The sequence below is a fragment of the Manacus vitellinus genome, unplaced genomic scaffold, assembly GCF_001715985.3.
Source record: "Manacus vitellinus isolate BGI_N305 unplaced genomic scaffold, ASM171598v3 scaffold_0_pilon, whole genome shotgun sequence".
NCBI lineage: Eukaryota > Metazoa > Chordata > Aves > Passeriformes > Pipridae > Manacus > Manacus vitellinus.
In genome coordinates this window covers 54,440,060-54,465,473 of record NW_021938789.1, presented here as the reverse complement: position 1 = coordinate 54,465,473, position 25,414 = coordinate 54,440,060, and the positions used below count along the sequence as shown (strand labels likewise).

At 38.0% G+C, this 25,414-nt stretch overlaps 1 protein-coding gene across 1 annotated transcript in view; it reads right to left on the bottom strand.

Annotated features, from left to right (window-relative positions):
• The window catches only part of SLC10A7 (solute carrier family 10 member 7), a 152,493-nt gene that overhangs the window by 29,137 nt on the left and 97,942 nt on the right, over window positions 1–25,414 (bottom strand). Inside the window, exons 6-8 of the mRNA XM_029959591.1 lie at window positions 24,911–24,946; window positions 12,218–12,301; window positions 1,573–1,738 (exon numbers count right to left, since the gene is read on the bottom strand). Coding sequence (XP_029815451.1) covers window positions 1,573–1,738; window positions 12,218–12,301; window positions 24,911–24,946 — 286 coding nt within the window. The remainder of the gene's footprint in view (window positions 1–1,572; window positions 1,739–12,217; window positions 12,302–24,910; window positions 24,947–25,414) is intronic.

Here is a 25,414-nt window from a genome sequence, read left to right as displayed (position 1 = left end):
AAAATGCAGTTTCATCTCAAACTCCTCATGCTAATTTCACTTCCTGGTGTAACACAATACATGCATCCAGCCAACACATCCAAAGGTGATACAGAAACTTTTTCTAGAATACAATGTGCATATCCATCTCCAAAACTTCCTCGGGTTTTGGTTTTATAAATATTTTAGGGGAAAAAAAACCAATTGTCTAATATCTTCCAAATAGATTCAATGCTTATGTTAATATTCTTACTAAGAAATTCCAGTTATGCACAATGGCAACGTAAATGTATACATAGTGATTTTCAGGGCATTGCATGACAAATGGTACATATAATTACACATGGCACAAATGCAGAGTTGTCTTGAAAAGCAATAAAGACCAAAAAGGGCAATGGAAGCAACACTCTACACCAACTTTTCAAGAAAAAACACGTCTTTTTAACTAAAAAAGAATAATTTTTTCCAAAGTAGTGGTCAGCACAGTAACGTAAAATTACTTAGTTTTGAATTTCTCTGCATGTTAAGTCAGAGTTGAAAATTTCTCTGTCATCCTTTTTTGCTGACAACTCTGCACCTATTTAAGTGCATCTGGGACGTGTCCTTCTCAGGTGCCTGTACAAAGTAGTATTTCATCCATTTTGAAAAAAAGCTCCATAGCATTGCTTCCTACTTCTTCACTTTCAGAATAAAGTATTTATATAACACCATTTATAATCCCATGTACTATTTTACACATGTATAGTGTTTTATAATCAAAAAAACTGCCAAAATTAGGAGAGAATTAAGACCTGATGCACAAAGGGCAGGGGCAAATTTTCTACTGACTTCAGTGGAAGTTGGATTTGTAGCAATAAATTATTTTTATTAGGCAGAAGCATGTGCAAACAAACACGCTTCAAGGTAGGTGATGCACTGATTTCTTGAAATCTAACAGTTTTAGAGTATGAGATGTGATTTATACTGAAGTATACTGTAGTTACCTCTCCTCCGTGCAAATTGAAACTCCTGTCTCTGGACAGTCTAAAGCGAGATGGGAATTCCCTACTGGGAGAGGAGGCAGCGCCAGTATACCACTGCCTTTCCCTGGGAGGTGGTGATCTGCAAGTGTATTTTTAACTGATGGCAAGGATACCAGCAGGCTATTCTCATGTGTATGTTATTTAAGGCTGAATGACTAGAGTGCTTCTAAAACAAGCTCTGTAAGCAATGCGTTCATCCACAGAAACAGAAACATATCAACACATTCAGGCTTGCAACTAGTTTCTAGGTTTATAGTATACTAGGGAAGAACTGTTTAAAAATTATAACAGTGCTTCACAGTAACAGCTCAAACCCAAATCTTTCCAAAGTAATGCTTTACCTGTTTAGAAAGGAAGGACCACTGGGCAATCTCAGGCACACCTAAATAGCAGGGTTCATCCTTTTCTGAATGCTTACTTGATCCCCTAAAAGCATCCAGCCCCTCGGAAGTCTGGTAATCTCGTTTACTAGATGCTTTAAAAGTACAATCTCTATGCCCATGACAGTATCCCCACAGCTCCACATGGGCACACAGCTCATTACAAAGAGATGCTTTAAGGCTGAACTTACTTATGAACACTATTATGATCAAGCTAAATTTATCCAGGTCGATATTTGGATTGGCAAAAGTATCACAGAACGTTGTGTAGATGATCATCAGGAGCACACAGCTGCTGATAGCACCAAATGGAGGCTTCTTCCTTTCAAGCCAGTCCTTGATGTATCTTCGGACAATCTGAAACACAGAAACCAACAGGTTGCCTCTTTTCAAAGATGCAGGGAGCCAAGTTGGGCATCACAAAGTGAATCTGACAGCGGAAAGACACAAAGAGAAGAGAGTAATTTGGATGACGGCCACAGTGGATTTCAAAGCTTCCCTGCCACACAACTCTTCTTCTGGGGAATTTAACATTTGTAGTGCAACTTCCACTGGGCGTCCATAATGAGAGTATATTTTCAAGTACATTCAAATCCATCCTTAATCATGCCAAATGTTCTTTGCTAGCTGTCACTGAGACATGCCCATTAAGCCTCCCCAAAGTTTATCTCCTCTGCTGATACTAATGGATGTATGTAATTATCACAGTCCCCTTTGCATCAACAGACAATTCCAAGTGCAACTTTGGGAATCTTAAAAATCTGACATCTTCAGGAATTTCATGACGGTAGATAATCGAAAGTGATCCATGGAACATTTTAATATTTAAATAGCTAGCGATGCACCAGAAGTTTTTAATTAAATTATAACTCAAGCTTGAAAAGCAAAAGTGCATGTGTTGTGGGAGTTTAAATAATTCAAACTCTGAATATCCAGAGTTTTTGTAAATCCAAAGACAAATGCCATTTGCACGCTTTTAGAATACCAGAATTAACACATGAAAACAAGGAAACCTACTGTACTTAGCAGAACTTTTGCACTTTCAGGAAACAGAATCTGAAGGTGTTTTTCAAGAATTTTTTGGAAACAACTATAAATTTTAACGTAACTTTCAAATTATGCTGAATAACACGGCACTAAGCCTCAGCAGATACAATGCATCTATTTCAGTCCTGCCTGGGGAGTTGCTTTTAGTTTTTCTGTTTACTTTATATGGTTTGGAGAAACTTTTTAAAGCTTTTATCATACAGCTGCAACTTGTGTTAATTTTTCAGCAATCACATTATCTTGCCTAATTTCTCCTGAGACCTCCTGATGTTCTCTGTTACCATGCTCTTTCGGAAATAACAGCATGAGATCCCGAAGCACTTCTACCAGAGGGCTCCAAAGGTGTCTCGTTACCTTCCCTTAGCAGTACCATTAATAAACATCACCACCATCACTTTAATAATACAGAACGTCTTAGAGGTATTCAAGATTAATATCAAAGCATCATCAGCAATGCTACCACAGGACCCTTTCACACGCTGACTGCCAGAGCTGCGGGATTGACCTCATGGCTGTCATTTTTTCCTCACTGCCTTCCCAGCTTGTTTGCAAGTCTCTCAGTAGGGAAGTTCTGGAAGCAGCTATCCCAGTCACCACAGCAAACAGACTTCATCGACCACAGGGCACACACTACAAATTTGGCACATGGGGTTCACACAAAGCTAAGCAGGCTGAAGACCAGCACTTATGTCCCAGCATTTCTGCTGGGGAAAAATAACAGATTTGCAGGAAACCATGTAAGGGAATGCTCAGCGCCCCAGTGAAAACACTGAACTTCAAAATTTCACACTTGCCAGATGTTAAAGAGAGAACATAACTCAAAATATAAGGTCAAACTTCTGAAAGAGTTTGGTGGAGCTCCTTCAGCCATCTCCTGCAAGCCACTGGGTAGGAATAACACGCGGCATTGATGGAAGAGAGGCAAGAAAGCTGAGTGAAGACATGTAATGAGCAGTGTGAAAGACATCAAACGGGAAGTCCAGATTAGTCTAATCTGAGCAGATTTGGGACTCTAATTATCAGAAGCAAAAAGCAAAGTCTTTCACTTTTAAAGTGAGTGTTTTTTTTAAGAAAGCTAAAAAAAATCCTATTATCCTTTAAATTGTCACGTTGAGGAAAAAGAAAAGCTACTTAAGACCAGCTATTAATTTATGGTCCTTCCAGAAGATTTATACTGAAAGTAATGAGATGTTGAAAAAGAAAAGTGATGGTTCATTATGCCACAGTACAACTTATATTCTAGGTATTTATTGAGAAACCTTGTGCCTGTACAAGGTCTAATAATAACAAAAGACATGACAATAATAACATTATACACGTAATTATCATGGACTGACATATAAGGAAAAAAACACATTTAAAAAAACGAAACTGCAAGAATTTCCTAAAAATCTTCAACTGAGTGATAGTTTCTTTAAATATCCACCACTACCTAGTCTGGAATTACCACAAATCGACAACGATAAATACCAGCACAGCTTCTTACTGCACATGGTATTTTTAAAAAAAATTCCATAGTCAGACCCTGAAGAACTAAATTTTGGCTTCAGGAAATCATCTAATCAATCCAGTGTCATGCTAAATATGTACAAATCACAGACAAAATACATCCTCTCTAACACAGAATCACGCATATTTTGATCTTCTCACAAGGTTCAACAGGATCTGTAATTTAAGAGGTCACTTCAGCCTATAATCCCTGATTTGAAGTAACCTAAATTCTTGTATAACTTGGAAGGGAGAAATATAACCTTACAGAAGCTCCTGTCATTTTGACTGAAAAACATTTGCTTTGTTAGTTACGCCCAGCAGAGTTGCTTCAGGACAAGGATACTTTGAAAGCCTCTTAATTCTTAACCCAATTCTACAACTTTTCAGAGTAAACACGGAACTAAAAAAAAATTTGTAGCGAAATAACAATAAATCCTGCAAATACAATAAAGACAACACACACTCAGAGCCTGGGCTGAAATGTTAAAGCAAAAGCTAACATAATCATTTTTGGATGGTAAGGCCTGTACGAAGGATGTCAGACTCAGGCACCACAATGTGTGACACCTCTCAGCTGAAATCATGAAGTCCAGTAGTTTGAGATACATATCAGTACAACGGGGCATAAGGCAGGGAAAGCACCAGAGAAACAAGCAGTTGATAAAACATCTGAACTAATGATCCTGTGGAAAGATGAGCTTACAGCCTGGAGCAGAAATATGAACAACTGGCATCCAAACTAGATGTATCACACTGATGGAAAAGAGTAAAAAGGGGATGTATTGTGTTTGTGTGGCAATGTTCTGGTAACAGAGGGGAAACAGGGATGACTTCCATGAGAAGGTGCCAGAAGCTTCCCTTATGTCTGATGGAGCCAATGCCACTGGGCTCGAAGACAGACCCACTGCTGGTCAAGGCTGAGCCCATCAACAATGGTGATAGTGTCTTTGGGATAATATTTAAGTTCTTTACTCAGAGGGTGGTAAGACACTGGCACAGGTTTCCCAGAGAAGCTGTGGATGCCCCATCCCTGGAGGTGTTCAAGGTCTATTGGGTGGGGCAACCTGAGCAACCTGATCTAGTGGGTGGCGTCACTGCCCACGGCAGGGCAGCTGGAACTAGACAGTCTTTAAGGTCCCTTCCAACCCAAACCATACTATCATTCTATGAATATTCAGTTTGTGAAACATAAAAGCATTTTAAAAGGTACTCTAGTGGGGAGACGCTGCAGGTTGCTATCATGCTGCAGATCAATGCACAATTTTTAAGGTACAAAGTCCTTGCAACCCGTACCCCTGCTGAGGCTCCTGCAGAATTATTTCTGTGAGGAGGACTTCAGACATCTGGTCCTATACTGGTGATGACATTAGGTATGATGAACTGTAAAGATTTTTGTGCAGATTCAAATGCCAGCCCCAAAGAGCACTGAATGACTGACCCAGAGGTTACACATGAAAGAACCTTCTCTCAAACTGTGGTTTATTGGAGAGAAGAGTGCAAGAGGAAAGTGGAAGAGAAGCAAAACTTTGTAGTAGGGGATATTTGATAAATAACCTGCACGATGAAAGATGCTGATAAAGTCACAGAAAAACTAGACAATAAAAGAACATAAACATGTCCATCAGGCAACCACCTCCTGGTGACTACATTCTGGCAATCTCCAAAGGTTTTGCAAAGGCATCAGCTCAAATTTGCTTCAAAACACAGTTTCAGGCTCAAACTTTCCTATTGGCCAGGATTTAATTTTTAACAACAAAGAAATGTAATTACACATGAATTAACAGTAGTGTCCCCATTTCAATTTAGTTCTTCTACCAGAATAGTTACATCCACAGTATTTTTCCTCCAGACTGCTCTGTATCCTGCCATAACCTCCTTGTCTAAACACCAGCCTCCCTAAGCAAACAGGCTTACTGATCATATGCTTAATTCACTTAACATTCCTGTACAAAGAAACACAATCTGCTGTTCCAGGAAAGCAGGTAAACAATGCTCATCTCTTATAAGATCACACATGAAAATAGCAGTAGATATATTATAGGAAAACAATTCATTTATCTAATTGTACCTTCATAACAGTCACACTGTATATGCAGAGAAATTTGGCAGTAAAATACAGCTAGGTTGTTTCCACCTGTCTGCTCAAGTGCTGGACATACAAAATAAAAAATGCAATAAACAAGGTAATTCAATAATGTTCATTATTAGTTGAACTATACAGGGCAAGGAGCTCCCTTCCCTTATATGGAACGAAATAATTTCCGACATTTGTAATACAGTACATCTTTTAAAAATTATCTAGATCTTCAACTTAATTTTTTTTAATATTTTTTAAACTCATGAAAAGAAAAAAAAACACACAAAAAACAACAACAACCAAACCAGAGGAAATGGTTAGGAAGTCACTTTTTCTGTTTCCATTATACACACATGCGTGTCTCTTAGTATTTACACCATTACGTAAAATAGATTCTTCCTGTTTTTATCAACCCTTTTGGACTGATTTAATCTTTAACAGAATTTACAATGTTTTTACTGCACTTCTGCTCCTCTGGTTTATTATGTATCGGTGTGTACTTCTAAATACCTGGGAACAACACCTGGGGCTTTACCATTTAAACAAAGAAACACAAGTCACTTTTTCCTTGTATTGAAACACACAAGGAAACAATCTGAAACCATGCTGAATTATCACCATACCTAAATGCAGCATACCTTATTTACTTTGTTTTCTAAGGTAAGATTGCTAACTCATCCTAAATTAATATTATTACTACTTACAGCAACAGACTTTTGCAATGAACTCTAAAATGTAAAATTTTCTTTTGAAAATCTTTGACTCTGATTAGGTATTTTCAACAGTTCAATAATTTCTCAATACCTCTTCTTATATAATGATGGCAAAACAAAACAGACAACTGCATGGAATATTGAGAACTACATCAGTGAAGCCTGGAAGACATGAAAGGTGGGAAAATTGAAATAAAATCAATTAAGATGACAGCGATTGTGAAAAACAGTAGAAAGAATCAGATACTAGAATTGAAGGGAGATTAATTTGGTTGTAGAAATGAAATAAGGTGATAAAATGGAACATCCTTCACAGATTTCTATACAGCACAGCTACCCACCATATATACAAGGTCTGCATCGCAGTTCAAATGTACCAACCTTTTTCCAAAGCAGAACTTGTATCACTTCAGCCAGACCTTGTCCTAATAATTTTCGAGGGACAGTACCTATGTGAAGGCATGAATTCTCACCTGTTCCTGAATATTGCTATAAAGTTTCAAACTTTGTGATGGTTCATCCACTTTTCTATACCTTCTAGGACATCAAAAAATGTCAAATCTCTCCTTATGCTATGGACTGTGCAATCTAATGTTTCCTTTCTGAAGATGGAATGAAAAAAAACATTTTTGCAATCTGGGGTAAAAAAAATAATCTTCTTTTACAAGCATCTTGTTTTCTTCCCTCAGCTTACCAAACTTCCCTAAAAGCTATCTTAGTCCATTATGTCAGTCAGTTTACCCCCAAAAGACAGCTCCTGACACAGAAACGCCTTTTAAAGCAAGCTTTATAAAAACACACGAGGCCATTTTCAAAATTAACTTTCACTTGTTGGGGCAATTTACAAGTGTTGCTTTAAAACCTTATGAACAGGTGCAACAATGCAAAAATGTAAAGGGTGCCTGTAGCAGGGGTACATGTTTCCTTCATATTTTGTATTCCATGGAGATTAGGTTCTGTTCCCTGTTTGAGTTAAGCATCAGAAGGGAGCGAACTGTTGTCTGAGGGCTGTTTATCTGCCTTCTCAGTCTTCTGCAACAAGATCCTAGAAGAACTCATCTCCCAGGATACCACTCCTCCCTGCAGCTCACCTGGACTTTGAAGAGAAAGTAGGGCTACTTCCACGAAGATTTAATTTACAAGAACAAAAAGATTTGACACTGTTTCCCTTTTGAGAACAGTTTCATTAACTGTTGTTTCCCCCACCACTATAAACCAACATTAGGCTTAGTTGCATAGTACCTTCTACTCCCTATCAACTGCCACCTAACTTTCCCTTTCCCTTTCTTATTCTTTAAAAATAAATACCTTATTAAGCTTTTTAGTTTCAATTTCACTGACAACTTGTATTGCAACATAGCACCCTTTCAGACTCATGTTTATAAGCACACCTCTCAAATGCTGATAGGGTTCCTCTGGAACGTTCTGCGCAACGATGCACAAAGCACTTAAAATCCTTTACTTGTAGGACACCGAGATTTTTTTTGTGTGTGACTAGATTCAGTGAGGATTTCTATACAACTGGTTTCCTTTTATAGATTTGGGAAGAAGAGCTACACAGAATCATAACATTAATTTTAGCTTTAGTTAAGATCTGTTTAATGTGAAGTGCCCACTTTACGCTGGCAGACAAATTACCAATGGGGCAACTAGAGAATGCATGAATGATAATGTACAGACAAGCTTTTTATTATTTATTCATAGAAAACAGTGGGTTTTGGTGTGCTGCTTTGAAAAATGTTCAAACTAGTAGAATATAATGAAAGCACAGTGAAAATTCTATTTCATTAACATTTAATCATAAATCGCTCTTTAATATAAAACATAAAATAAAAGTCTGTCATAAGCACTTAGGTGTAGGGAATGGAGAAAGTCTGCAAAAAGGGGAAAGGAAACATTGCAGTGGGTTTCACTGTTCCTGTTATCTGTCACTTCAGAAGAAAAAAAAATAAGCAAAGAAACAACAGTCTCCAGCTAAATCTCACAACTGGTCATGAAGAAACTGCTTAGATATTTCTCAAAACCTTACATTTTGCTGGCTAAAAGTATTACCAACATCTATAGACAGGGAAACAATGATTTTAGCAAAATCACAACAGCTCAAGAGCAGCAGGGTTTACCAGGACTCTGCTACCCAGATAAAAAATAATCACAACTTCAAGCTGCCAGAGCAAATTCAAAAATCTTTTCCATGAAATATCTATTACCATGTTTATCGTATAACAAGTATTCTCAAATTCCCCTTAGAGGTATACAAGAGCGATGCACAAATAACAAGCTCTTATTCGCTAAAGATCTTCAAGGCTTACAGAAAATTAGATCTTCATAAAATACTATAGATTATGTCTCTTTTTGAGACCTCTTGTCAGAGAGGTCTTATTTGTTACTCTGTAAATACAAATGCAATATTATCCTATCAATACTGATTTGAGTAACATACTGTCAATTAGCAAAACACATCTGTAGACACAGAGGACACAGGCTACAACATTTTTTAAGTTTAGACAACCTGCACATATCTGACAAGGAACAGAGTAATTCTCCTTATTGAAGACCATCTATCAGTCACTGCTATCTGTAAGACTCGGTGCCTCTCTGATGACATAATATTTTCCTCCTCCTTTAACAGTTCGTTCTTTCCCTAACAAATGGCAGCCACCACCTGAGAAGAGCCTGTACCTGCAGTCCCTTACACACTTCACTGTCAGCAGCTAGAAACACGTGTTTGACTCCTGTCAATAGAACTTGTGCAACACTGGAAAAAATTGTTCAAGAAATAGTAGAAAAATAAGCATCAATTACACTGCTGTGACTTCTTTGTCCCAGCCATCATTAAAAATTCTGACAAGTCAGCCAAGAAACCAAAACTCTTGATACACTTCGCCATAAAGCAAACAAAAAAACCCAAACAAAACAAATCTAAAAGCACCTTCTCATCTACTCTGCTTATACCCCAGGGGCTGCTCAGTCAGCTCTGCAGCCTGCTCAGGAAATGAGCATTTAGGTAACACAGGTTTTCCCAGAGGCAAGATTTTTTTTAAAGGAAAATAAAGCCCTTGGAGAATGCTTCCTTTAAGGAGCCTTCTCTGTTTTACAGTGCTGTGGTTTGAGTACAAAGCCTCCGTTGATCACAGAGGAGTTAGGAAGGCTGAAGAGAGGCAATCCTCCAAGCAGGCAGGTTTCAAGCATGTTTTTTTCCCCAATCAAGCTCTTTGCCACCAGGTAACCTTACCAGGCATCCTTCCACTGACTTTTCTGCTGAACAGTATGACTGTGCATGGTAAGGAATTGACATTGTGGGCAGGAAATGATAAATTAGAAGTAATTGCTGAAGCTGTCATTCATGAATTGTAAGCCATTATCTCTTAACACATCTGGAATCCCAGAGCGAGCAACCTGTGATCCACAAAGCAGCATTAGGCTCCTGTGCCTCAGGAACTGTGCAACAGTTCAGTAATGAGTGCACAGTGGTCTATGAACAAAGGGGAGAACGTACCATTTAATTGGAACAGATCCATGCCACCTCCAGATGAAGGGCAAGCAGACCTATCACTGGATCTCTCAGTATCCTTTTCTTGCTTATTGTTTTTCCCCTTTCTACTGCCCATTACTTTTGGGTATCCACCTTCAAATATTACTCCTATTCCCATCTGGGCAGGTTGGTTTACCTTTGTACAGCTCTACCTAATGAAGAGAATCAATGTAAACTACCCCTGGCGTTTCTGATTTGTAGTTATTATTAGCATTTCCTCTCTTTCAGATCCTCTGAACAGATATAGTCAAGTGTAAAAATTTCAGAAACAAAGTCTTTATGCTTAGAGGAGTGTGAGCTATTTTGGTTGACCATTCATTTCCAGAAACTGCATCAAACACTATTAAAGAAGAATCATCCTCTTTCTTGTTGAAGTGTATTTATAAAAAACCAAACTCTTAATTTGTCATCAGGTTACACAAGTTCTAAGATTCTGTATTTTTTCTTTCAGTCTTTATCAGAACTCCTAAATCACATCTCAATTAAGTCTTGTCAGAATTCTGATTCTGAACTTGTGATCATACACTGCATTTATTTCATATGCCTCCTGCTCATTTCATCCAGCTGAAAGAATACCCAACTGAACAAGTTAGCTCACATATCAATTTCTTTATATACACATATTCAAAGCATGTGAGCAATTCAACAACCTTCAGGGACACAGAGGTAATGTCCATTTTCCACATGATATGTGGAAATATCATGACAGCCAGGTTACACAGGTACTGATGCTGGTGGCTACTGCCATGTTTATCATGCTTATCCTCTTAATTAGATTTCAATGAGTTTTTTTGCTCAAAAGAAACAAACTTCACTAGGAATTTGGTGAGTTACAGCACATGCCAGTTTTGAAATGTGCAACTATAGTTTGATGCAAGAATGATTGACTATTCTACATAACACAGGCAATAACAGATACTCTTAACCTTGTCCAGGGTGCTCCTTTACAGACTCTGCTGTCATTTGCTTTTTAACCACGCTTTTCATTTCAAAGTCTGCTTTAAGCTGACAAAATTCTAAAGTTCCAGCTGAACCCAGAGTTAAACTGGATGCTAGAATGGACTGCAAATCCCACTGATATTCCCTTTGTGCATTCTCAAGGTCTGAGAACAACAAGCATGTAGGAATTAGACTTAAGATGTTTTAGTGTCCAAGTATAATGGACACTTCTGACAACTTTTGGTCTTACTATTCTGACATGGGAGAAAAAATAACTGATATTAACATTTGTGAAAAAAAAAAAAAAAGACACTACAGAGACAAGGGTCATAGAAAACCCCATATAAGTAATTAGTATTTTTACATTCAGTGGAAGTTTTCTATCATATGCCACGGAAAAAATGAGGCTTTGTGTTACAATATGAACAAGGAGTATAGAATTAAATATTGAACAACTGCTCATTCCACAAATATCTTCCACCCAGTGTAACATGATAGAGGAGTCATGCAGGAAGAATAGTTTGCAATCATGCAACTAAATCCCTTATTTTAAAGCACATGCAAAATGGCTCATGCAGCCTTATGATTTCTTAACTTCTGACTGCTTAGCCTTTATATGCTTATTAACGTTGAGAATTTTTTTATTCCTGTAATTTCTAGTAGACACCACACGGGGAGAACTTCCTCCATCACCCAGGCAAAGGGCACGGGACAAAAGGACCATATAGTATTCTCAAAGCTCATTTGTATGGGGCTGGAATTTCTTACAGCCTGGGATGCCATTTTTCCCACTTTATGTTCACAAACTCCCTCCTCGATATGCAGTAGCGTATGTTTGCGGTAGTGAGGGACAGCTGCTCAATCTCAACAAAGATCAATGTGACTCCAGGGAGCACTGTAGCATCTTTTCTCTGATATTAGACTTCACTATCCTGAGGCTGTTCCTATGTGGCAGCTTATCAGGTTGCCAGTCTGTCTTTAAGATAGCTCTCTTTATCTTATTTTTTAAAATAAGAATGTATATTTAAAAGACATACCTGTCCAATAATAAGAGGGACTACAACAGTCATAAACAGCTGCGAGAATATAGATGTAAAAGGCACAGAGGAGGATGATCCAAGCTGAAAAACAAAAATATACCATTAACATTGTACTTTTTCTTAGTATCTGCAAATTTCATACACAGACATCACACTTGGTATGCATTTTATTTTACACATGAAAACTTGGAAGTATGTGCCCTAACTTGGAAGTAGGTGCACACGTGTTTAATGGTTAAGTCACAATAAAGCATTTGGCATCACACAAGAACAAAACTAAACCAATCTCTGATTGATTATTTTATAACCTAAGGTAATATTTCCATCAATATTCATTTAATGGAAAACCTGCTACACATATATGCCAAGTAAATTATATAAGCATTTGTAGGATGATAGTCTAAAGAGACAGAGAGTGAATCTTCCTAAGTAAATAGTTAGCTCAACTTACTTAACCATTTAAACATGAAGTAACAAAAATCAGTGTAGTTATTTCAATAAATAAATGAAAAAAATAAAATAGTGAAGACATTCACGTTTTATTTCAAAGCTGTTAAAAAAGAGATCTACTGAAAGTATATCACTATTCTTTAAGACAACTGAACTGCGACAGGCTTAGTCTTCAAATAGGTGATTTCTTTTAATTATGACTGTAAATGCTAAAAGTATTTCTTTTAAGATGCAGGTAGAAAATGTGAACAACCAGTCAGTGGGATTTTTGCAACCTACTTTAGAATGCTTAGGAAAATATCAGGGTTTTTTTACATTCTGATTGGACTTGCTTTAGGTTAGGTCAATGAAAAGCTCCATTTAATGTAAGTTAACATCTCTTTAACAGCAATAGAATATGCATTAAGAATATATATTAAGAAGACTGAATAGCATTGTCAGAGCTTCCATAGACAACCATTTGCTTCATGAAGAGGTATATGACACACCATTGAGGATTTCACAGATCCACATTATTTTTTACTTCACTTCAAAGATCCTCAGAATGATGACAGAATTCAGAATCGTTTCAGCTCCATCTAAATGGTGTTGATTTCCTAAATATCCTGATTTTTCACATACATCATTCTTATAAATTAGACTCTCATTACATTATACTTTTGACACTTATCTTCCTTTCAAAGCCACCTGCAGGCATGACAGACAAGGTGATCATGCAATCTAGTAGCTTTCTATAACTCTGCCCTGAAAAATCAACATATGGCCATAAAAGTGGGTTTGGCATAAAACGAGTTTCTTCATAAATTCAAAAAACAGAATATCAGAGATTTCATATACTGAAGTACGCAGAAATATACAAGTGCAACCTTTACCTACAGAAAACAATCTGATGAGAAAACACTAATTATACATACCACTTTTGGAGCAGTCTACTTGTATAAGCACTGCTTTTCTGTACATGCACTGCTTGGGAAATCGGTGAACACGTCTTTCTGAATAGACTCTAGTTAAAGAGTCTTGGAAGAAGGAATGTACAGGATATGGTTGTTTCCTATGTATTACCTTAACTGGCAACATCTCAGTCTGGACACTTAATAAATTAGAGCATCTCGACACCATCACCTTCAATTTTAACAATATGGGCACAGAAGACAATTGGAAGGGACCTGAACGTGAGGTCACAGCTGAGTATTTTGGTCTGCAAGTAAGGTGCAAGTGAGAGCACTGAGATTAAGGAGCCTGAATTTCCCATGGAGTCAAGAAGGAGAAGTAAAAAGCTTGCAGGGTAACACTCAAGTCACCCACATGAGTACTCAAAGTCAGGCAGTGAAGCTACATTCTCCAGGGACACGGGGTTCTCTGCGTGATTCCTTGCAGAAAACACAGAACTCCATCATAACACTCATGATCTCCTTGTTTTGATTCTTGTAAGGAGCTTCTGAAATTTTAAAAGATTCATATTTTTTCAAATTGTATTTGGATTTATTTTTTGTTATGTGCTGAGGAGCTAAAAGCATTACTTACTATGTATTCAAGGAAGTCTCTTCAAGTGAAAGTGAAGACTTTTAAACTTTAAAATCTGCCTGGGCCACAGAGGAATGAATCTAACCAAGCAGTCTGCATGCCAGCATGCTCTGCATAGCTTCACAAAACTATGACACTTTGGCAGTGGTTCCTGTGCAGTTTTATAAAAACATTGATTGGACTTTGCTCACTACTTTTAAGTTTTATGCTCAGTGGATGCATAATCAGCTTCTAAGTTAGGAATGAAAAACTGTTCAACAACATAACACACTGCTGAAAAAGGCATAGTCTTGCCAGCTTTTTAAAATATTACTTCAAGTGTAGTGTCTTCAAACTGTTGTGGATTTTTAAGCACTTGTTGTATACATAAGGATATGTTCTGTTTTGGGTGGTTGGGTTTTTTGGGTTTTGTTTTGTTGTGATTTTTACATAATTAGAAACTGAATTAGAGGTACTGTTTTTGGGATACTAAACCAATTTACCTCAGAAATGTAAAATTATTTTATTTAAAAAAACACTTCTCTATATCAGGATATCAGCCTATGGTTCTTCACCCTGTTAACTCCACCTTACCCGCTCAGTGTTACCTGGGCCACGAAAAGGCAGACATTTCAGGTAACTCTCTCACCCTGATTACATTTTAAATGAAACAGAAATCCACATATCAGTCCAAAATGTCACAATTAATAACTAAAAAAGAAAATGATTCAACTTTCCTTTTGCCCAGAGGAAATGAGTTCTTCAACTACATCTGGTTTGTAGGGAAAAACCCTCTCCTTTTTGTAAAAAAAGACAAGTTTTTCTGCTTATAATACGAATCCTCCCATGCACGATTCTATGACCATCTGTGTATTTTTGACCCTCTTTCAGTTGATACTTGAGAATCATATTCTTCTGCCAGTCTCCAGCACCTCCCATTACTTCGTATAGAATAGCATGGATCTTTGTACAGCATAGTTTTTTTTCTGGGGTCCTTAGGAGGTCCTGACACTCTGCTATAACTCACTTGGACACAGAGGTTTGGGGCATAGTGTTTGCTCTGCCCTCCCTTCATGCACTGCAGTGTGTTAGACTTCCTTATCCCACCTGTGGCACTGAGATTACTTCTTCAAACAGACTTCTCAGCTTGGTTTCCCTGCTGTGTATTTTGACAATAACTTCAGTGGACTGGTTTTCATTAGAATCTATCTGTCAGATAATGTCTATCAAGTCTTGTATCATCTTAACCCTAATCTATTCCCTGGGAAAGACACAGAAGATAAGATAAAGGCTGAAGAAAAGGCAGGAGCTTCTCTATCACACAGAAGAACAAAACTTTTTAACCCAGACTCTGGAGACAGAGTAGCCAATGATGAAAAATCAAAAGGCTAAAGGACGCACAGCTAATGGAAGCATAATTTGATCAGGATCTTCTCAGCATCTGTAGCATGTGAAATCATCAGTCTCACAACCCTAAGCTGTCCCATGGACTCTCAGGCATTGCCTGTCCAAATGAACGAAAATGATTTTCACAGAATCACAGAATATGATGAGTTGGAAGGGACCCATCGGGATCACTGAGTTCAACTCCTGGTACTGCACAGGACCATCGCCAAGAATCACACCATGTACCTAAAAACATTGCACAAATGCTTCTCAAACTCAGACAGGCTTGGTGCTGTGACCACTTCCCTGGGGAGCCTGTTCCAGTGCTCAGGTTTTAATTGGATCAAACTAAGTTTGTGCTCCATTTGCTGTCATGAAACAATTTTTTTTTTAAAAGAATGCCACCTAAATCTGCACTGCACTAAAATTAGCACTGTGTTAAAATGGTTGATTATATTTGGCTGCCATCCTTGTTATAATAATATCCAGGCCTAAAAATGAACCTTTTTTCATTGGCAAACAGAAGTACTATAAGAACTGGGGTAAAAACATCATAGAATCAAACTGCTGATTTATAGCTGAAAAAAACCAAACACCTGATTGGGATGACTTATGGAAGATAAAATGCACCATTTAATTAAACAGGAATCACACGAATTTTCATGCTGCCTCCATATTGTCTATGCTTACTTTAAAACATTTTTTAAAAAGAAGTTTGATATTGTGAAGAGATTCTTATGTGCTGTTCTGGATAGCAGCATTTCAGTAAAAGGTTTATTAATAAGCCAACCCTGCTTTAATAGACTCACTATTGAAAAAAAGACCCTGAAAATTCTTGCTTGGGGAAAGGCGCTTTACACTTAAATAATCAGAGTGATATCAACAGGACAACTCAGAAAGCAGAAAGAGAATTCCAGGCAAATCTTCCCAAACAATTCTGTCACCACGCAGTACTTCAAACCTGACCTGCAGCATTCTTGCTAATTTAGTCCTAGACCTTTCTTCTCGAGAGAAAAAAAACCCTGACAAATTATTTAGTGGGTTTCTTTATGAGTTTGTGGCAGAAACATTGGCTTGTCCTTAATTGAAAGGCTATATTTAACTGGATATGGTAAAAAACAAAGGGCAAAAACCAATCTTCCTTGCATAAAAATGAGACAATTCCATCTCCCAAGCCTAGATTGCCTCCACAAGCCAGATGTTCCATTCTTATGTTTCTGGCAGACCAGGCAGGTATCACATAGAGTGTTCCTGTGTCTACGCTGCCACTGACTCAGAAGAAACACACGTCCTATCAGTCACACCAAATTACAGCCCAGTGACACGCTGAGTCCACTTTGGAGGCAGTTGTCCTTTGGGGGTGGCTTTTACTCTTCCAGTGTTCTCCTGCAATTAACAGGCTTCCTCAGGCTGTGTCTTTGTGCTCTTCACACACCATCAGCCAGGTTCAGACTCCTCTGCTGCTGAGCACCGAGGAGGAAGTGAGGCAGGGGTGAAAACAGGGCAGAACCAGTGGGGAGGGGCACTGGCTCCTCTCTGACGGGAGGTATTCACCTTAAGCTTTTCTTTTCCACCTTCAGGTCTGGCTACTCTGACAACCATCTTGAAAGTTGGCGTTCAGTTCTGTATTGTCACTGCTTCTGGTTACTCTCACCCAGTCCAGATCCAGCTGCCTTGTGCCTTCACAACAAACAAGAGTGACCAGCTGAACTATGACCTCCCTTGCTTTGGACTCTTTGCCAAGCCCTTATTCTGACCCAGTCATTGCAGCATGCTATGCTACAGCAGAAAAATACGCAGTAACCCAGGTATGTGGCAAATATTCACTTTGCAGTGAATACTTTGCCATGGGAAGTTGGAAGCAGTGGGAAGAGCGCTGATGTACTCCTACAAGTTCCACAGTACCCAGCTCCCAGTTCCAAGTACGAGGTCAAAAGAGATGAAGCAGTCCCTCCTACAGAACATTTCCCATCAATCTAAACAGAGCTGATCACTGGGATGTTCCTCCTACCCCACTGCTTTAAAGGCAATCACATGCAGAGCATTCCAATATCTTGGTAAGGCAGAGAAGCCGTGTATAAGATGCTGACCAAGAGCTGCCATCCCAGCCCCTGACCAGGAGTCATTGGTACTGAAATAGTTCACCTCGAATATGTGGAGAGGGAAGGGAAGGGGAAACATATCACTGAGAATGGAGTTTCTACAGAATGGGTTTAAATTTTAAAACAAAGCTTTTAATTATGCCTATGAAAAACTGCAAGTTGTCTCTTCTCTCAAAAGGGGGCTAAGCTACAACAGAGATCATACCCAATGGTTTGGCAGCCATGTATTTTAATAAATAGACCTTTCATTGTTATTCTTAAAAATTAAACATAAATACCTCGTTCTGCTAAAGAACTAGGTATATTCTTCAAATTCTTGCATATTCTATATGCTTGTGTGGCTGCAGGAATTGATTTGGCACAAATATAAAAGACTAGCTGCCTACATAAACCCTGCAGTTCTGTTTCCAAATAAAAAAAAATCAAAAAAATCAAAGTTTCACAGTCAGAAGTACGGAAAAGGAAAAGCTGACAATCTGACTTTTTTTTTTCCCCCCAGCTTGGGCAATGAGACTGTATATTTTGGGGTTCCCTTGTTAAAGTGCTCACAGATGCCTGATCCTGCCTGGGTTCCCCAGTGACACATTAAATACCAATCCAATCCAAACATAGCTGTCGATTTTAAAGCCTTTTATAGAGCTGTAAAAATAACCATTCTTCATCTGAAATACGCCAGAGCTGCTCTTCCACTTCACCACGGTACAATAATCTTGAGGGCTAATGCAAAGAAACAAGATCAAGTTTACAACCCAAAAGCACCTAAATGGGAATTAGATGATTAATACCCTTGGAGAGCTGGGACTTAGGGACTAGCATCTGAAAATTCTGCTGAAAGCAAGGGGATGACTAACTGGAAAGACACAGATTAGTAAATAAATGGTAATTAAGAACCATGAATACTGTGATGTACCAGAAGAAATAAATCAGTAGAGGTAGGGGATACTTGTGACATTGCACAGGGCCTAGAAAAGACCTTGTGAAGAACATTGGGCAACTGTGCAGGATTTGTATTACCTGGGCCGAAGAAGGAATTAAAACTGGAGCAGGTGCACAAAATACCTCAGAAAAAGGGATTTGTTTTAGCAATGTTTTTTGTATTTACACTTTAAAGACTAGAAATGTATGACTTGTTCAGCCTAGCTGATTGAAGACTGGGAAAGAGAAAGCCTGAGCCAGGGTGATAAATTTCAGAGAAGTGCTATTCAGGTGTCTGATAACATTGACAGCAAAGAAAAATGTATAAAACACCTACCACCAATACTTACTGGAAATTAATTTTCTGTTGGTCAGAGACACAAGTTTCTAGTATTGCAAGGGGGGAGGGAGAACAAAAATCCTTACTTTTAAGTTAGCTAATGTTCAGGTTTGAGTGAATTGCACAGCATGGAAAAGAGGTGGACTGGCTGAGTTAGGATGGGATCCTCCTGGTAGCCTGGTTCTATGATCCTGCTAAGGTGTGTGGTTAGCTTCTGCTGTGTTGAAGCAGGTTGTGTACTCGAAAGGCTCCTCAAGCACTCTACAGATGAAAATTTCAAGAGTAGTAACAAGTAGAAGAGCAAGTCCTCCATAGAAACATTACATATTTAGAGTTTTCTACCTAGACAAATTTACAGTATTTTGTGTGTGTGTCAGGAACAGGGAGGATCCCTATTATTCTCTCTTATTTGTTCCTAATTTAAATAACAAAGCCATAAAAGATGAATGTGAAAAAGGGAATAAAATGGTTACGCAAATATTTCACAGCAGTCATTAAAAAGTTTTGGTTAATTGTAAAAATTTTGGATCAGATAAAAGAATTTTGTTTTCCCAATGATTAAAGAAGAAAGGAAGCTGTGAGATAATTAACCAGGTAGAAATAATGACGCATTTTCAATCTTCTACATGAATGAGTTGATCTGTTAACAGCTAATGCACTGTGCTGCTTCCCCTCCCTTTCTCCCTCACTGTAATCAGCCTTTTGTCACATACCAGTGAAATCCATTAGCTGCAACTTCCTTATCAACTTCCAAGGCTTTTCAGCTACTAAAATATTTGCATATTTAATGATTCATTTGACTGGTATCAACTCTCATTTACCAAGTGCTTGAGAGGAAAAAAATAAGGCATAGTGTGTAGAAATCCAGTTTAAAAACAAAAAAAGTACTGACAGTGCCTTTCAATAAAGAGATTAATCTGAATTACATGGGATTAGGAGAAGACTTGGCAAAAATTTGGGGAGTATCAACAACTTTTAAACCCGTGTGTTAATTTAAAGATTGTGAGTACAGGGGAAAGCTTTTCAGTATTTCTATCAGCTTCTAATTTCACTCACGTCCTTATTCACCACTCACTTTATTTCACTTTTCTCTGTGATACTTGCACTGAATTTCCTTCACTTGTCTACTCTTGAATTCTTTCAGCAGTGCTACTTGCTAGTACTTACAGCATCACCACTACAATGCCAACATAAAAATACCCACTATAAAATTCAGGAATTTGAGAGAGTATCAGAAAAGAAAACATAACTGAATAAATCAAGAGCAGGAGCAAGCTGATAAAGCCTTGGGAAGATTCCATTTTGACACAAATGTCATGGTAGTCTTCACTGGTAAAACAGCTAAGAGGGGAGTAATGCCTGACAGTTACATGAAAGCTTTGCCAAGTGTATTTTTAAAAATACATATGAATTTTGCATTGGTTCTTTAACACTCCACATTAAATGGCATGTTTCTGAAGAATGTAAAGTACATAAAAATGTAAAATACTGACTTATCTCTAACACTTTTTTAAGTCTTTCGATAAAAATACAGAGATTCACACACTTGGATGTTCGTTAATTTGATAGCTAACTGGCTGTGCTTCCAGCAACTGAAGAGACCACATCTGTCAAGCACTGAGTGTCATCAGAAGGGTAATACCAAGAAGGTGGCAGAGCTGGGATACTGTGCCGTAAAAACCACAGCATCACATTTGGCTCCAACAGGTGCAGATGACTGATTGCTTCTATTTTTATACCTGTTACATTCAACAAAATCATAAGTTTGTGTGGCTTGGTAAAATTGCCAGTCCATGTGCTCAGCCAGCTTTAAGGACAGACAGGGCAACTTTATCCCAGCATGGCTGGAAAGTAGCAAGAAAGGTAACTGCATTATTCCCTTAGGTGTTAGTACAATATCTGTGCTCATGCTGCTTCCAAGGCAAATCCAAGAGACATTACCTTGCTGAGGCATCAGGCTGGCCTCCATCCTGTGCAATACAAAGGCATGTGAAATCCCACAATGAAAATAAACCTCCATTCATACGTATTCATGTTTTCCATGACTAAAGTTACAGTCTAAGGGCGTGTTAGTGACATGATACAGCTGCCACTGTTGCAGAGTTCAGTGCTCCTGAAATAGTGTATTGCAAATGAGACTTCATAAAAAGGTGTTGACATCTTGAGGTTATCAAAGAGATTACAGCACTATTATCTTCACAGTACGATGACACCTTTCATTTAACTGTCTTTTAGTAACATAAATGGGCCCAAATGCAGCATACTTACGAATTCAAATCATAAACTGTTATTAGGAATCATACAATGTTGGAATGTAGTATGTAGGAATCATAGAAATACTGAAGGAAATAACTACACTGAACACAGAGAACAAATTATATGATAAGTAAAGATGGGCAGTCATACCCAAGTGCCTTACTCCCTTGGCCATAACTTAACCGATTCGTAGTCATTATTTATTGATAGCAATATAGTTATTTTCAAAAGCAAAATTTAGTCTACACTTATTCTAGTTGGTGGGCTTTTTTTCCCCCCAGATGCCTTTGATAAAATGAAACTTATTTCTCTACTTTAAACAATTCCATGATCAATGTGTCACCTCTGGCTTCAGCTAAGTATACGACCTGACAAGAGGAAGACAGACAGCATCCTTCTCTGAATGCTTTGGTACACAGCCTCCTAACCATCATTAATGAAACATTGCAGAATGTTGCAAAGAAATGTGAACAGCATAACCTCATGTTAACTTGAAACTGATGTAACTTACAGCACTTTGCTTCGACATTCCAGCTCACCACATATATGAACTCTAATCAATTATATATAGTTTATGGGACATTGCCCATTTGTAACATCTTTGTTGGGAATATGACATATTAACTGTTAATAACAAGGGTTAACATGAGGATGATGATATTGCTGATTAAAGTAGCTGGAAGCCAGATTCAATAGCTTCTTACCAGGCAAAATGTTAATCAGAGGTATCTGTGGCAAAGTCAGTTGCTCTTCATAAACTTTAGCTAAGCATCCTCACAAAGATACAGTCCAGTAATTACATGCACAGTACTTAAGGTTTCATTAAATTAATCAGAACCTGTTAATTTTGAGTAAGCTTTACACCAAAAATTCCATGGTAGAAATACACTTTTCCGAAATGTAACTGATGATCTTGTGTTCAACACCATCCATGTAAGATAATAAATTATTTCTATTAATGCATTATTTATTATAGCTTCAATATGCCTTTATCAATGTTGTTTAGACAGTTTATATTTACATTACTAGGCAATTATGAACAGGAAAGGTATTTCAGAACATTATATTCTCTGGTGCATATAGGGCAAAATATAAACGATAACTGCTACCTCAGTTATATAACAAAAGCTAAGTTATATAACAAAACCAACTTAATAGACAACAATGTATTTAATTTCTGGCAGCACTAAGGTTATTTTATGTACTGTAAACAGGGAGACTAACAAATATGATCACTAATGCAACATAGCATTCAGACTATCATAGCATGACTCTGTGGAAGAGTTAGTGCTTGTGAGTACCAGACCAAGGAATTAAAATTCATTGATGACATTGACTTTAAAGGTCTATGAATAGTATTCAGAAGCCCAGTTCAGTTATTGTTAAAGTAAAAAGGAGTTTTATTTTGAAACTTGAAAATTCCACCCTTTATTAATTAAGCACTAAGGATAAGTTGCATGACTAAACTAATGAATGGTCCAGAAAAGATAACCAGGAAATTACTAGTCATTGTCATTCTGCAGTAAATCCACAGTACCACATGAAATGATCAAACTGCAGGTTGTAAGCAAGGAAACAGAAACCTGTGAACTGTGTGCTTGAATCCACTACATCTCAGCCAGGCCAGATGCACCAAGAAAACTCAAATGAAAACTGGAGAGGTTTGTGAGAGAAGAAAGGTTTCAGCAGTCCAAACCACAGACTGTCAGGGTACAAGAACAGTGCATCAGGGTATGCACATTTAGTTTGCTCTCCCAAATACATACCACTGGATAAACTGAACCCTCAGAGAAGGCAGATCTCATCTAAGCAAGATGTGCTGTTGGGCTGACCTGAATGCTGCTCTTCATGTCTGAAACCCTCAGCAAAGACCTCAAGAAGTTTTAAATATTTATAAACCCCAAGAGAAGTGCTCAAGTTCTGGGCCTTGTGACAAAAAAATGCAGTTTTTGTAACTCCCCTCATCCCCAGACTAGTTTGTTTATCACTCTGATGAAAAAATAATTCATGTGCATATCTTCCTCAAGAAAAACAACTCCCGAGTCATGTTACAAACCGCCCAACAATTATTGTGCATTTTACACACTTCTCATACAAATGTCTCCAGGGCTGGTAGGAAGAACAGACACATATGCTTTGCCTTCCTGTTCTTACACAAATGAAGTTTTACCACCTCTTCTGAGAAGTAACAGTGAAAACCGCAATTTATGGGACAGGATATCTTGTTATCTGTCTATAAAGACACCAAAGGAATCTTGCTTGAAGAGATGTACAGATCTTTCCTTAACATTTCAGTTTCTACAGAAGATACCCCTTTTGACTACTAAAACTCTATAAGGTATAACAGGGTGAAAGCTACCAGTGAACAAAACCAAAAAACAGCTGACGTTTCAGTCACTGAGAAACAAAGGTACAGGTCTCTGGATGAATGCCCATGGAAGAACCCCATTCCATACAAGAGGGAAGAAAACTGGAAAACAGTGAGGTAGACCATCCAGAATCAATGTATTCAGTGGAAGAACAACAAAACACCCATTTTTTTTTTAAGAGCAGTTATCTTTTTCAACCTCCTGTAGGTCTATGGTCCCAGGTATATCTGAAAGCTTTGCTGGTGTGTATCGATATATATATATGATACAGTCAAAGCAGTTTGTGTGTAAACACAGTTATGTCAGATAAATCCCAATTTGTTGTAGTAAAATAAAAATCTTCCCACACAGTTTTACTGAAGCAGTAGTTGATAATCTTACAGCCACTCTCACAGTACTATTTATCCCAGTTTACACTGCTATATTTGTGTACAGTACATATGCTGCTTAAGCATCCCTACCATAAACAGTGCACCACTTGCATGCCACTTACAAATTGTTTCTACCCTTTCCAGTGTGCTGGCTGACATACAAAGCCATTAGTAAGATAAACATAAAAGACAATGTATACCTCTCCTGAAATCCTTTAAGTGCTTCAGCTTATTTTCCCTGCTCTTCACAAAGCCACAGTCCTCAGTAACTTGCACCACACCACACTGTTTGTGCCAGCAAATCCCCAAGCACCAAGACTTCCTAACTGACAAGAGATTTACTGAAGCACCACTACCTATCTGTGAAAGCCTCTTCTTTTATAAGCATGAAGACAAAACTTGGTTTTCTCCCTTTTCTTCTACCATGAACTGTCAGGATCCAAGGCCCTGACTAAAGACTAATGATTGGAAAAGAAATCTTGAACTAACAGGAATGAAGCAGCATCACACGTAGTGATACACAGGAGCTTCAGTAATTTGTCTTGCTTACCTCTAGCGCAAATATACCCATGGGCTTAGTTGCCCAACAGCAAGTCTTTGTTTATCTGAATTGCTTTTACAATTGGCCTGTCATACATGTCATACAGTATGATCTTGTCCAGCTCCTACATGTGGAAGCTCTCCAAGAGATCTCCTAATCGAGTTATCATACTACCTGGCACGTGTTTGATTTTATACAGACTAATATCATATGGTTTTGCAATTCTGCAAGAACAATGGGTCTTGGTCCTCTTAGAATGAGGTGCAAGTAATGTTTACATTCATTGTGATACACTTTGATGGCCTTCCTGGGAGACTGCTTATTTCAAATACTGACCAGAAAAATCTTCTTCATTTTTTAAGCGGAGTGAAAATCACCCAAATTTGTATCTTAAATATACTGCCTAATAGGTGCAAGATTACCCAGTAAGAAGATGCATTAAGATCACAATACTTACAAAAAGCAAAAGCAGAAGTGGAGTTATAACAATGCCCTGGAAGAAACAAACAAAAACAGTTGGTTAGTCAGGGAAGCAGAATAGGTTCTACTTCCTTGTACCTTAGTACATGGAAACCCACAAACACCACCCAACATCACAGTAATTAAGTAACAAGAAGTTCAACTTCGCTCTTCACTGTGTATGTTCTTTAACATTTGTATGTCAATCATTTTATAAATTACACTCAGTACAAAGTGCCTTTTTTCACCTCTAGCTTTCTCCATTTTACACCAAATCCCCTCTATTCTAAAAAGATCTGATACGTAGATATATAGATCATTTATTTTAAAAAATATATTAAACCTCTTCGCTCACTGTGCTGTATCTTAACTTCACTAAGCTGCTCCTCCTGAGGGGGAGACTTGTGATCAAGTCCCCTGCTACCCAGTCCCAGGTCCTCTTCTGAGCAAAAGCTGCATCAACTGTGATGAATTAGGTGTCGTGACTGTGTAATGTAAGCAG